This window comes from Stylophora pistillata, chromosome 14 (assembly GCF_964205215.1).
Source record: "Stylophora pistillata chromosome 14, jaStyPist1.2, whole genome shotgun sequence".
In the NCBI taxonomy this organism is placed as follows: Eukaryota; Metazoa; Cnidaria; class Anthozoa; order Scleractinia; family Pocilloporidae; genus Stylophora; species Stylophora pistillata.
This window is the reverse complement of record NC_142532.1, coordinates 17,109,491-17,122,378: the sequence shown is the minus strand read 5'-3', so window position 1 is coordinate 17,122,378 and position 12,888 is coordinate 17,109,491. Positions and strand designations below refer to the sequence as shown.

The 12,888-nt window shown below is 36.8% G+C and overlaps 1 protein-coding gene across 1 annotated transcript in view; it reads right to left on the bottom strand.

The window, feature by feature from the left end:
* LOC148716873 (uncharacterized) overlaps positions 1-11,552 on the bottom strand; it is a 16,142-nt gene extending 4,590 nt beyond the window's left edge. The window contains exons 1-6 of the mRNA XM_088745227.1: positions 11,388-11,552; positions 10,772-11,175; positions 8,228-8,590; positions 5,387-5,707; positions 2,512-2,931; positions 495-731 (exon numbers count right to left, since the gene is read on the bottom strand). Coding sequence (XP_088601353.1) covers positions 495-731; positions 2,512-2,931; positions 5,387-5,707; positions 8,228-8,590; positions 10,772-11,175; positions 11,388-11,401 — 1,759 coding nt within the window. The 5' untranslated portion in view covers positions 11,402-11,552. The remainder of the gene's footprint in view (positions 1-494; positions 732-2,511; positions 2,932-5,386; positions 5,708-8,227; positions 8,591-10,771; positions 11,176-11,387) is intronic.
* Between the last annotated feature and the right edge of the window lie 1,336 nt (positions 11,553-12,888).

Below are 12,888 nucleotides of genomic sequence, written 5' to 3'. Positions count from 1 at the left end.
CCCACTGAACAATTCTTTCAACTGTTTGGCTGGAGTTTGAACTTTTTTGCTCCTTTAAGATATGAAAATTTCATTTTATCTTATTGTTGTGATCGTACACAGTTGTTTTGACCGAACACACAATGTCACATGCAGGGTTTGAATAAGTTATTTTTGCACGTGATGTGTGTGCTTTTCTTTGCATGATTATGATAATTAAGCTACCTTGTATTCTTTCATGTATATTATTAATACATAATCACATGATTTTTCTTGTGCAATCTGGAACAAATAAGCACTTGTAAATTTTTTCAAATACCAGAAATTGCACTCTCCCTACACACTCATGCAATTTTTTAGTTCCAAATTGCACGCAAAATCATGTGATTACCTATACAAATAGCATTTTTTAATCAGTATTAAAATTCCTCCAGATGATAAATTATCAGCTGGGTATGAGTAAGATAATTTGTTGTAATAAACATTGCAAAATAAATGTTGCTGATTTAAAATACCTATTTCTGGTGATTTTTTAAAAACCTCAGCACCTTCGGCATTCTCTGTATCTCCATTTAACATTGCCTGGCATGTGTAATACTCTGGATCATGTCTGGGTCCCAAGGAAGAGAACCACAGCAAACTCTTCTTTTTTGCAATAAATGATAGAAAAACAATGACTATGATAATAACCACACCAGAAGCTGTCCCTATGACAATCTTGGTGATGTCTGTTGACGTTGGATGTGGTAGTGCTGGTCAAAAAATGGAAAAGAAAAAGAGTAATTTAAACTACAGATATAAAAAAAAATGTATGAAATCTAAATTATGATACAAAAAAAAAAAGACCTAGGCACAAGCAGAGGTTATAGTTTCAGTTTTTATCTGAATGTTTGAGGGGGTTGCGGGCCCTTTCTTGAAACAGACTCAGAAAAGGGTATGGACAAAATGTGGGGTAGGCCATGGCCTAGGACATGGTGTAGGCCCCGGTGTAGGCCATGGCCTACCCTGTGGCCTACCCAGTGCCCTACCCTGAGGCCTATCCTACGGCCTACCAGTGGTCAGATTTTTAAAAACACAAAAAAAATAAAATCAGTAAGAGTCGAACGAGTACGCTGGCATACAATTCTATGCCTCTTAAAAGGGTATACTAGAAAGTCACTAACACGATTTTAAACATGCCAGGGAACGAAACAATGCAAATACTGCACTCAGCCTTAAAACATCCTAACTCTGTTTTCCCCACCCAAGCACTGAACCACAACAGTAGGTTAAGAGGGAGGGGCCAATGTTGTGTGGTCGCTGAGGATATCCAAAATGGCAGCTTCATGATCCATACAGGCTGCCAGCTGGTAACATGTAATGGAGTGCTGGTGTAAAAATGTAATGAACGGCATTAATACTGGACAGCATATCCAGGTAAGAAAATGCAAACAGTACATGCTAGGCCACTTTTTTAAGTGCCTCTTTAGTGCTGTAGAGTATTGAATTTGCAACAAGCACTGTTAGATCTGTTATAGAGTATGCCGTACCAGTATGGAAATCCATTCCAGGTTATCTGTCTGACAAAATTGAATCCATACAGAATAGGGCGCTTAAGATAATTTTCCCATGTGACGATAGTTACTCAGAAGCCCTCGAGTTAGCAAGGGTGGAGACCCTTGCGTATAGAAGAGATAAGATATGTAAAGAGTATATGTGCAAAATGAAGGACTTAAACCACCCTCTCCACCCTCTTCTACCAACATGCTTAGACGATACCTTTCCCTATAACCTCAGGCACAAATCAGACCAGTTGTATCTTTGCAGAAACGTTACTACCTGTAGAACAAAGCGCACCGAAGATTTTTTAACTTTTAAGTATTTTTAACAAATGTGATGTATGTTCTGTGTGGTGTATATAACTTGTACTTAATGTGTACAGAAATGTACATAGTCGTTCTTATTAAGTTTTCATTGCATCATAACTCGTTAATTCAGTAAGTTACTGCAAGAGAGTTTAATAAACTATTATTATTATTATTATAATAATAATAATAATAATAATTATTATTATTATTATTATTATTATTATTATTATTATTAAGCACCCCAGGACATACAAAACAACTGCTGGTTGACCGCGACTGCTGGTTTTTAAAATTTTCCTCACTCTGTCATGCAATAATGCAAATGCAGAGAGAAGGCCAGTATTGCACTAGTTTGAAAGAAGAGCTGATATGATGATGTTTGCCCAAAAGTTGCATTTAACTTAGTCTGGCTTCTATTTCTTGATTTCCTTGTTCTATCAGAAGGTTAATAGATGTTGATCGGAACATGGCTGCCATAACAGCAGAAGAAAGTTGTTGGTAAGAGAGTCCCCAGAAAAATGTCGAAATGTTTGCAGCAGTGCTATGCTTTTAAAAATCTGACCACCAGTGGGCCATAGGGTAAGCCATGGGGTAGGCCATGGCCTACACCACGTTTTGTTCACGCCCCTCAGAAAAGCAAGTGGGGTAAATTCTTCTATCTAACATTGATTTGTGGAGCCAGTACCTTTACTTGGATCTTCTTCTGGACAGTCGCCTTCATCTAACATTGGTCCAACACGGCCTAGATTCTTTGATGAGTTAGTAAAGAAAGGACAAGGTTTACACGCCTCTTCAGATGTCTGGCTAATGTTTGGCTGGTATGTTCCTTGAGGACATTGAATGTGACCACTTCCTCCTGGAGGGCAATAAAAACCCGCTGGACATTGTTTACAGACATAGTTAGATGTCTGGTTAATGTTTGGCTGGTATGTCCCCATTGGACATTGAACGGGATTAGTTGCCTTTGGAGGGCAATAAAAACCAGCTGGACACGGTTTACAAGCCTGTTCAGATGTCTGGTTACTGTTTGGCTGGTATGTTCCTGGAGGACATTGAATGGGATCACTTCCTCCTGGAGGGCAATAAAATCCAGCTGGACATGGTTCTACAACATAATTCAAAACAACAGTTATCTTTAGCTTATAAGTTTTGTTATTCCAATGTACACATACAAGTAATTAACAAAATTAATGCCAAAGGAGGGAGTTCCCTTAAGATACTCCTTGGGGAAAATAAAACATACAATCCAAAAAAAGTATATCTAGATGACTCTGAGCTAAAGCTATTAACTTTTGAAATTCACTATTTGGTGGCCAGGAGAAACAAACAATTAGTCCCTGAAAATTAAAAGATTGAAAGAAAGAAAACTGTAATAACTAGTGTTTTCAATGAGCATTTAAGGATAAAAACCAGAGATATTAAAGAATGACATTTCGACAGCTTCATGCCATCATTCTCAAATTCAAATCAATACATTTGTGAGTTCATTAATTAATATATAGAAAAAGGCTGAAGAAAATTAACAGCAATTTGTACCCAGTGTTTATGAGCAAGAAAATTGCTGATGAGATCAAAGTAACGGAACCCAAACCACCTCTTGTTACCGAACAATGCATTGTTTTTGAATACAAATCTGTGCAATGCAGATTATGTCAGCTATACGTGACGACACCTATTTCAGCATATCAATGAGCACAAGCATTCTGTCATTGGTAAACACCTATGAGATGTACACATGCAATCTAAGGAACAAAGATCTTCGTGACCAATTTACCATCTCAAGAAGTGCCGTCAGAAGCTTGTTTAATTCATGAAATGCTCTTCATCAAAGACAAAAACCAACAGTTAACACTCAATCTGACTCCATCAAAGCAACTTTCTATTTGACAGTTCAAGCACACTACGCTTGTATTTTATTCACCTACCGGTATTTTTATCTTTTATTTATCATTTTCTACTTCTTAATCATATGCATTGAGAACTTCACATGACTTGTACTTTTTCTATTTAATGAACTCACAAATGTATTTATTTGAATTTGAGAATGATGGCATGGAGCCGTTGAAAAGTCATTCTTTAATATCCCTGGTTTTTATCCATAAAGAAAATTGTACCTTAACAATTCAAGAGGAAGGAAATGTATTTGTATGAGCTACAACAATGAGGTTTTTCTCATTTGACTGCTAAGCATATTAAACACCTTGTAATCAAAACATCACAACTTCCTTCATATTGTCCAAACACAGGTTACCAAACTGGCACCTCTTACTGCTCATTTAGTTACCAAAATGGTGACCAAAATGATGATAGCAATAGAAACCTTATAGCTTGTGTGTTTTGGTTACTCATTCCAGGTCTCAAGGGGATTCCCAGCTTTATCTTTTGCTAATTATGTGAACATATATTCACGTAAATTAATAGGAAAGTTAAAAGAGACAGTTCTCCAGTAAAATATTATCACATGATCTGAAATGGGTAACACACCATACAAGCTGCATGTAAAGAAGTCTACTGGAGTGCTAATTTGTGAAACTAAACATTTGAACTTCCATTGACAGAGGAAAATTTTATCTGAAGTCCATGGTATGAATCATGAAGATGATAAAATTTTGTAATGCAGCTGGAAGACAACGATGAAAAATTAACTTCTCAAAATCAATTCTCCATTCTGTATGCAATATTTTTCTCATACTTTCAGCTCTGAGAATCTAGTTGTAAAGTATAACCTGGTGGATATTCCTCATTCTTCTCATTTCACTTCAGCTTGAAATTGTATTGACATTGTAGGGAGAAATTCCTATTTGGTCACGCTTGAGTATGCTGGAGAGGTCTTCTGGATCCAAATATCAATTACCTGCACTGTCTATACAAGGGTGTGGCTGGGGGGTCCTGGGGTGCCTGTGACCCAACCCCACCCCTGCAAGCCTTCTAATGTCACTTTAAGTGAAACACAGCCTTCAGGTTGACATGAGAATTTGGCCAAAACACGCTGTTTGACCCAGTGAGACCCCTCCTTTGAAAATTCCTGGCTACACCCCTGCTTTACAAATATACATTTCTTATAAATCAACCTCTTTTGAAAAACTGGTGTGCATTAAGACAAAAGTAATGTACTTTTTGCTGTTGTCTTTATTGTGACAGTCATGCTTAATTTTTTCTTATGACCTTTCTACATGAAAATATATAGATAGTGTAAAGAGAAAAAACTCATTGGTCACACCTGGGAGTAGGGGTATTATGGGAAAAATTCCTAAAGAACAAATTGTAAAAACTGTGACATTAATTATTCTGAGAAAGCTATAGAGAGGAACTTTTAGTACTGGACCAACCATTAGTATTTTAGACAAAAAACAAATGCTAAAAATAGAAAATCTGTAAATTGCAATTAACACCAAAGACAAAATACCAAAGTTTTTTGGTGCAAAAACCTACAAAAGCACAGAGAGAGAGAAAAGCACTGTAAGATGAGGGGTACATATAAATTAGCGCGTGATTCTTCAACAAATGGAGTAAATGGTACTGTATAAATGAATGCTAAATAAAAGTGTAATTTACCATACCAACTTTAAGAAGAAATGATTTTAATGACTTCATGCCATATCCTTCGGCCCGACAAGTGTAGTTTCCAGCATCTTCCTTTGTGATGTCCTTAATTTCCAGTCTAGTAAGTAAGCGGCTAGGCTTATCTTTTTCTCTTATATGATGATACTCATACTTCAGTTGTTCATTATCCTCATTTAACCTTGTGCCATTCTTCCATACTGAACCAGTTACTAATAGATCAGTGCTTCGGATGTCACAGGTTATGTTTACTGTGGCTCCAATGTAGAGTGTGTCCCCAGGTTCAAGTCCTGCAGACTCTATAACTGGGGGTCTTCTTGCTAAAATTAAACAGAAGACTCTGTAAGAATCCATTGTTACTGCAACTAAATCTACTCTAAATCAAAGCCAAGTTAATTTTTTCAAAGCTAAATCTGTGCAACTACTCTAAATCAAAGCCAAGTTAACTAAAGTGTTAATGATAATAAAATGCATTTAATTTAATCTTGAACAGTAGTTCTAGTCCACTGCATCAGCACCAACAACAAATGTTTGTGAGCAAATTTAGACTTTTTCTAAGCTACATAATTTTTTTCATTCTCCTACATTCATGGTAGAGCAATGACATGTAAACCTACAGCTTGTACAGAGAATCACTGAAGAAGGTTAGGGCAAAAATTCCACATTCTGCACTAAAGGACCAATTCCTCAGAAAAATAAGTTATCAAACAGTTTTTTTAACTTTACCAATGACAACCATTAACTATGAGCAAATTTAAAGACTTTTTCTGAGCTATTTGGCCATCTAACAAAGATTTTACACTGCAAAATAACAAGAACTTCATTAGTTCTATGCTTAATCCAGCTTGGAAAAATATAATTCAAATCCAGTGCATCAGTTCACTTTCAAAATCTTGTCTTTATGTCAAAACCTTTTTCAAGGTCCAAAAAATAACTTTCCAGTTTTCTATGGCTGCATTTTCACAAATTCAAGGCTCTCCACCATTATCCAGCTGCACTACCCCCATGCACATGGTACAGAGGACATTGTAACTCATTTATTGTCTTAGGATCAACATACAACAGATGGCCATTAACCCCTGCCGCAATAAATACCCTATTTACTAAAAGATCAAAATTCTTAGCTTTTTTCATTCTCAACTGTATTTACCCGTGTAAAATGCGTGCCCATGTATAATGCACACCCTTGTTTTTAACCTATTTTATCAGAAAAAAATGTTTTTCGCGGCAAAAAAGACAAGTTAAATATTTGTACAATTATTTATTAATAAGACTATGTTACTAGCCATGTTAACATCAATATCTTTTGTTACTTATGACTTTATATTTATGACATTATTGAAATCAACATTATTGAAATCAAACTTTAAGACTTCAAGCGAGGCCTAGCTCATTTGACAATTCCACGGCCCGGTAAATGTTATGAGTGAGTACCCTGCGAGCGAAGCCTTTTCTTCTTTTCTTCTTCTTTTTAACCCTCCAAGGGAAAAGGCTCTGCCGACATCCTGTTGTTGCTTTGAAATGCCGAAAGCCAAAATCTCCGGGCTACTCAAGCTGGTTTTCCCTCCATTCAAACCGGTTTTGGTGCCAGGCCTTTGTTTTGCATGTAAACAGATGAACAAATCTGCACCCAGAAATGCAATATGGCGTAAATTGTGCGAAGTTTACCGGAACCAGAAATAGTTCAAGGGGGGTGTGGAAAAGGATCAGTTTCTAGGCAACCGCCGTGGATGTTCAAACGAGCAACAACAGGATGTCGGCAGAGCCTAATCTTTCCCTTTGCGATTCGAGGACGGGTTAAAAAGGCTTTGCTCGCAGGGTAATGAGTGAGCAACAATATGTCCGAAAAGTATTGAAGATTTTGTGTTATGTCATCGTATTTTTACAATTTCCAAACTAACGTTGTGCAATTTTCTGGCCATAAAGTCAAGTAAACAACAATATAACCAAGATAAATCCCATTGGATGCGCTTTGTACAAATAAGAAATTCACTCGTATTTTGCTTATAACAGCAAATCAAGAACTGCATGCTTTAAATAAAGCTCTTGTCCTGAAATATTTCTCGCTCACTTTCTTCTTGCTTCCCATTGAAAAATGTGACATGAGATTTCTTCACATGCGGCTAAATTTGCATATCCACTCTGAAATCTAAATTATCCACATGCCTGTTTGCACACTTGCAAACATATTTAGCAATTTTTGTCTTTCCTCTTTATTTCAGTGTAAATACTTACTATGCACCACTCCTATAACTTTTCATTGAAAATAAGTTATTCAATCAAAGCCTTAAATGTGTTACTTTTTTGTTGTTTTAACGTATGCAAATTAGGACGTACGTGCGTGACAAACAATGGAATCCGCATAGAATATGCACTGTGATTTTGATGGTTATTTTTGTAGAAAAAAGTGCGCATTATACACGGGTAAATACAGTATTATCATCATCTCCAATTGTTCTTTGCTTTCTTGAGCAAAGAAAAGCGTCAGTCTCCTGTTTCGTCAAATTCTGTGTTGAAGGGTGCTAATGACAAGCAAAAATTTAAAATTGACTTGTTTGCTTTTAGCATGCGTCAGTTCTGCGAGATCATTTCAACAGTTTCCTAAACCTATCAGACACACATTAAAGAGATAACTCTGTATAGCACTAGAATATACTGTAGCAGTTAAGCTTGCTCAGTCTCTACTATAATTTAAGGATGATGGTTCATCCCTTCAAATTAGGGGATGACCTGGCTGAGCTACATGTCTTGTATTATAATTTATGTAAGTACAGTGTCATCTGAGGGGGAAAAGCTTGCTCCAAAGATTACAGTACAAACCTTTACAGGTGGTTACCTACCAAAAACATTTAACTTAGCGTGAGCCGATGCCTGTTTTCCCTTCTCATTTGTCACAACACATGTGTAGTTTCCTGCCTCACTTTTTGAAATGTATTTGACTTCTAAATTTCGTTTGCAAGATGCAGGTGAATAATTCCACTTTTTTTCCAGAGGTTTGCCATTAAACAGCCAAGTTACATTTGCTGAAAAGTTTGAATGGACTTTGCATTTAAATGTGCGGCTGTCATCCACAACACCTGTTATAATACTTCCACTGATCATCTGTGCTTGAGGGTCTTTATCTGAGGTGTGGGGGGATCCTGGTATGATTCCATTCATACAATTTCCAGTGTCACGTCTGTGCCGCTTTGATGAAAAGTTCACTAAATTAGAGAACAACCAAATGATTTTAAAATAGTTACTATGGTGTTTACTATTACTATGGTGAGCCACACAGAAGATCGGGAGACTTATTCTGTATCCAGGAGACTACTGGATAATCTAGAAGAGTTGGCATGTATGCAATTACTCTCTCCAATTACTCTTTCCATACAACACACCCTATTTGAAATAATATCTATAAACAATGCCCTGAAACATGTCTGTTAAATTACTTTTTATTAATTTGAAAATTATTTCTGAGGTAGCTGGTGGTTTCACCACATAGCAAGTTTGCCTGACCACCTTTGTCTCCAGCAGTAAAACAAGTTTGCCCCCACCTTTATTATTTTGCCCCCAAAATCTCTCAAATTATCTAGTATCTTGACCAACATGAAATTTCAAATCGAAACCATAACAAAGTTCGATCAACATGCAAATAGCCAGCTGTGTTAACCAACACACAACTATTGCACCAGTAACGCAAAGCCCCTTTATAACTCTGGCCTTGACCTAACTGGTTTAACACCATTTTATGATGACACTTGTCACAAAATTCAAAAACTAGTCAAATGAACAATGTAAAGTAGAACCCCTCTAATTCAAATATGATTATGCCAAACTCCCCATGCATTTACTCAAAATAATTTTACTTTCCCTTGAGCTTCAGTCAAATTTGCCCTGAAAACTCAAACTTTGACGAACAACTTTGGTCAATAGACATCAAAGTGTCAACAAAGAGCTAATTGACACATTCCAATCTATAATTTTGATTGATAATACTATGCTAACTTTTATGAAAACATAAAATATTTAGTTTAACTTCCAAAATGAAAGTCTTCCTTAAGCTTGTCAGGGTTTGAACCATTTACCACCCAGAAGTGAAAAGTAAATAATTTTTCCAGATGATTCCAATATTTTCTCTTGTAAGCAGGTTAAGAGAACAGAAAAGCTTATCCATTACTTAATGTTATCTTGATGTCACACCAAATTCCTTGCCTAATTCACAACAAATATTGGCACTCAGTGGGGAGTATTACTTGTCGATTCTGGGGAGTTAAAGTTTTAACACCACCATGCACATGTGCAACCAAACTTTCCTTGAGTAGCCTCCCCAGGGGAAGATTAGGGCCTAATGGTACAGGTTAAACAAAGATGAAAATTTTCATTTGAAGCTTTGAAAAGGATTTTGTATTTTGAGGAACAGAGCATGTTTTTATAAGGAATATATTGGGTCACTCAGTGGACTATGTCCTACATTTTGAAATTTGTACAAGAGGTAAATAAGAATAATGAATGCTTCTCCAGTTTTATTTATGATATCAAATTGTTTAATATTTCACTATGTAATGAACTGACTATATTATTGATTCACAAAAACAATCCAAAGAGGGTATGGCAAGCAGCCTTATGAAAAGTCAGAAATCCTGTTTACAAATTCATGTCTGCAAATTCATCTCAACAATAATTTTAGGGTAAAAAATTCTACATGTATGTAAACGAAACTTCCGTACGAAGAACTCTTTGACCCCCAAGATCTAACTGATTATAGTCCCCCTTCTACCTGCTACAGATTTCCTTGAAAAATAGTTATCAGAATTTGATATTTGATCAAGACAAAAACTTCTACCTGATAAGACCATGATTACCCATAAACTAGCTGGTGACGTTAGGACTGTAAACTCCAAGTTAAATAAAGTATCGTACTATATAGTAAAAAAATTGAATATTCTCATTAACTGTTTGCTGGGTAATGTATGGATATTGTGGGGGGAAGATACATGTTAATCACTTCTGGAAGGTAAAGGCTTAAAAAATTAAGGCCTTGAATCTGGGACAACATATTTCAGGTTTTAAGAAATTTGCCTTATCTTTTTTATCATTAATACCATTAATTTTTTGCAATTCCTCAAGCTCTACTTTCCTTTGAAGGTTTTGAAGTGATATCAAATCAATTATTAATATTGGAACTATAATTTGAGAGTGCAAGTGTGAAATAGTGTCCCTCTCCTTGATCGATTTATATAACTTTTCCAGTTGCACAACTAAATTCAAATCAGCCAAACTGGCTATAAAGTCCACTCAACGGCTAAAAAAATTTCACATGATTGAGATCTCCACACGTTTAATTATACGCTTAACGAATCACATTTAAGTAGCACCGTAATTTTAACATACAAGCTCACCTTTTCCGCAATCTTCTGAGATTAAAGTTTCTCCTTGGCAAAGCGGATTATTGGGATCGTTTTGATCGCTACATGTTACCACAAGCATATGGCCAGTCATTCCTCGCCTGTCCTTGCAAGGACAAAACACCGTTTGTTTACGGCATTGTGAACTCTGTTCCCGTTCTTCCAAAATAGCTGAGGTAAATCCCGCTCCGCAAAAGAGGAAAAACAAGAGAAGTTCTTTCGCAACCATAGATCGTTTGACTAGTCTAGATCTCATCGAATTAAACATCTCGTAAATACCGGAAAGAGTATGAAATTCCCTTTTCTGGGCCTGCTCGAATGCCAAAATAGTTTTAGATGACGAGAACTCGTAAAGAAATCGAGTCAACAGCTCTGAAATACAGTTTCCTCTTTGCAATCTCAATGAAACGCTCGCGACGGTCACCGTACAAGATAACCAAGCTGAAGGAGTGGGGGTTCGTTAACAAGCTTTCTAAATCTTCTCCTGTTAGGGACTGGAACCAAGATATATATTTGGAATCAGGCAGATGGTGATCCCAAAACGCAAGAACGTGACTCGGAAAATTTATCAACGTCAACTGAAAAAGGAAAATCAAAATAATGCTTTCACCTGCTTGTTTGCATTCTTAAAGAGATCGGCGCAACGACGGAGAATGGGCGACACAAGCACAGAATTGACGAGAAATTGAAGAAATAAGATATTTAAAAAATGTCTAAGGCGGGACCGGACATCCGTCTATTCCTTTGAGGATGGGGGTGGGGGGGAGGGGAGGGGATGGGAGCTAGGGGATGTGAGTAATCACTAGGCCATGCACTCGCTGTCAATCGAGAAAATTTACGATTTCGGAGCTCTGAAATGAGTTCAAGTGTCTCATGATATTTGTCAAGGCGTCTGCTTTCAAGAGCTTTTTAAAGCCATAGTGCCATAAGTTTATGTTTCGATAATGACAGGGGAATAACAAGGTTTCTCCTGAAACGAGAGGACCGCCTCTCCGGAAATTTGTAAAACCAACAATTGCCTAAAAAACAACGGTTGAGATGCTGCTTTTTACCATCCGAAAACAAAACTTTCGCTCTTCGACGAAATAAGAAATATAAACACATTTTCGACGTCTCTCCTTTTTCATTCGCCCTCAATAATTTTCTTCATATTCAGAATCAAAAATGGTGGATTTTATTTGGAAGCATATGATTTTGAGACATCTGTTTTGTTGCTTTTTTTTGCGGGTGTTTTTTCGGTTTCCTTGTATCATTTGTTGTATGTGAGTTTCAATGCCTTCGGTTTGCTTTTTTTTAGTTTTTATAATTTTCTTTTCATTATTTTGTATTCGGCTCTCGTTACTGTTGCGGTTAACTTTTCGTTTTCCGTTTTTCTTTTCGTCTTCCTTATTTAGAAATTAAAGATCGTTTGGCGCCAATTCATCTGGTGATGCCCGCCTGTCTGTCGAGAGCAGCCCAACGTCATTCAACGTTATTGTGCGTCAAAACTTTCCGTTTTTAAAAACACACTTTTCTAGCGAGATTCGACAAAGTTAGGCCCTGTACTGAACCAGCGTGCACATATGAGAATGATTGCTACCGAACGAAGCTTCCTCGTGTACACTGAATTCAATTGACCATGCTAGGATTTGGCTAGGCAAAGTAGATCCTGAATAACTCTTTTTCGTGTGACGGGAAACTGATAGTGGGAAGTCTTAACGAGCTGAATAGTTCTGAAGTGGGGTCATAACGTAATCAATAATTCACGAGGGTGTTTCATGACGAAGTCCACCCCCGTTTATTTGAAAAATGAAAAAAAACAAAATAAAACAAAACAAAGAAACAAACAAACAAATTAGTAAGTTGAGAAATGGCATCAGCTTGCAAAACCGAATGGCTTAGGGAGTTATTTTAATTTATCAGCTGTCGCATTTCGCTTTTAAACTGGCAGGAGATCAGGGAAGTCGAACCTATTTTTATTTTCAGTCTCTAAAGCCCACACTTTTCATTTTTCCACGGAATTGATCTGGTCCAAGTTCACGAGTCCTGAAGGAGTGCGTGGAATAATTCCCCAGGATGTACCTCCAGGGAGGGTTTAATTCGATTGAACTCTTAATCGCGTGACTACGCAG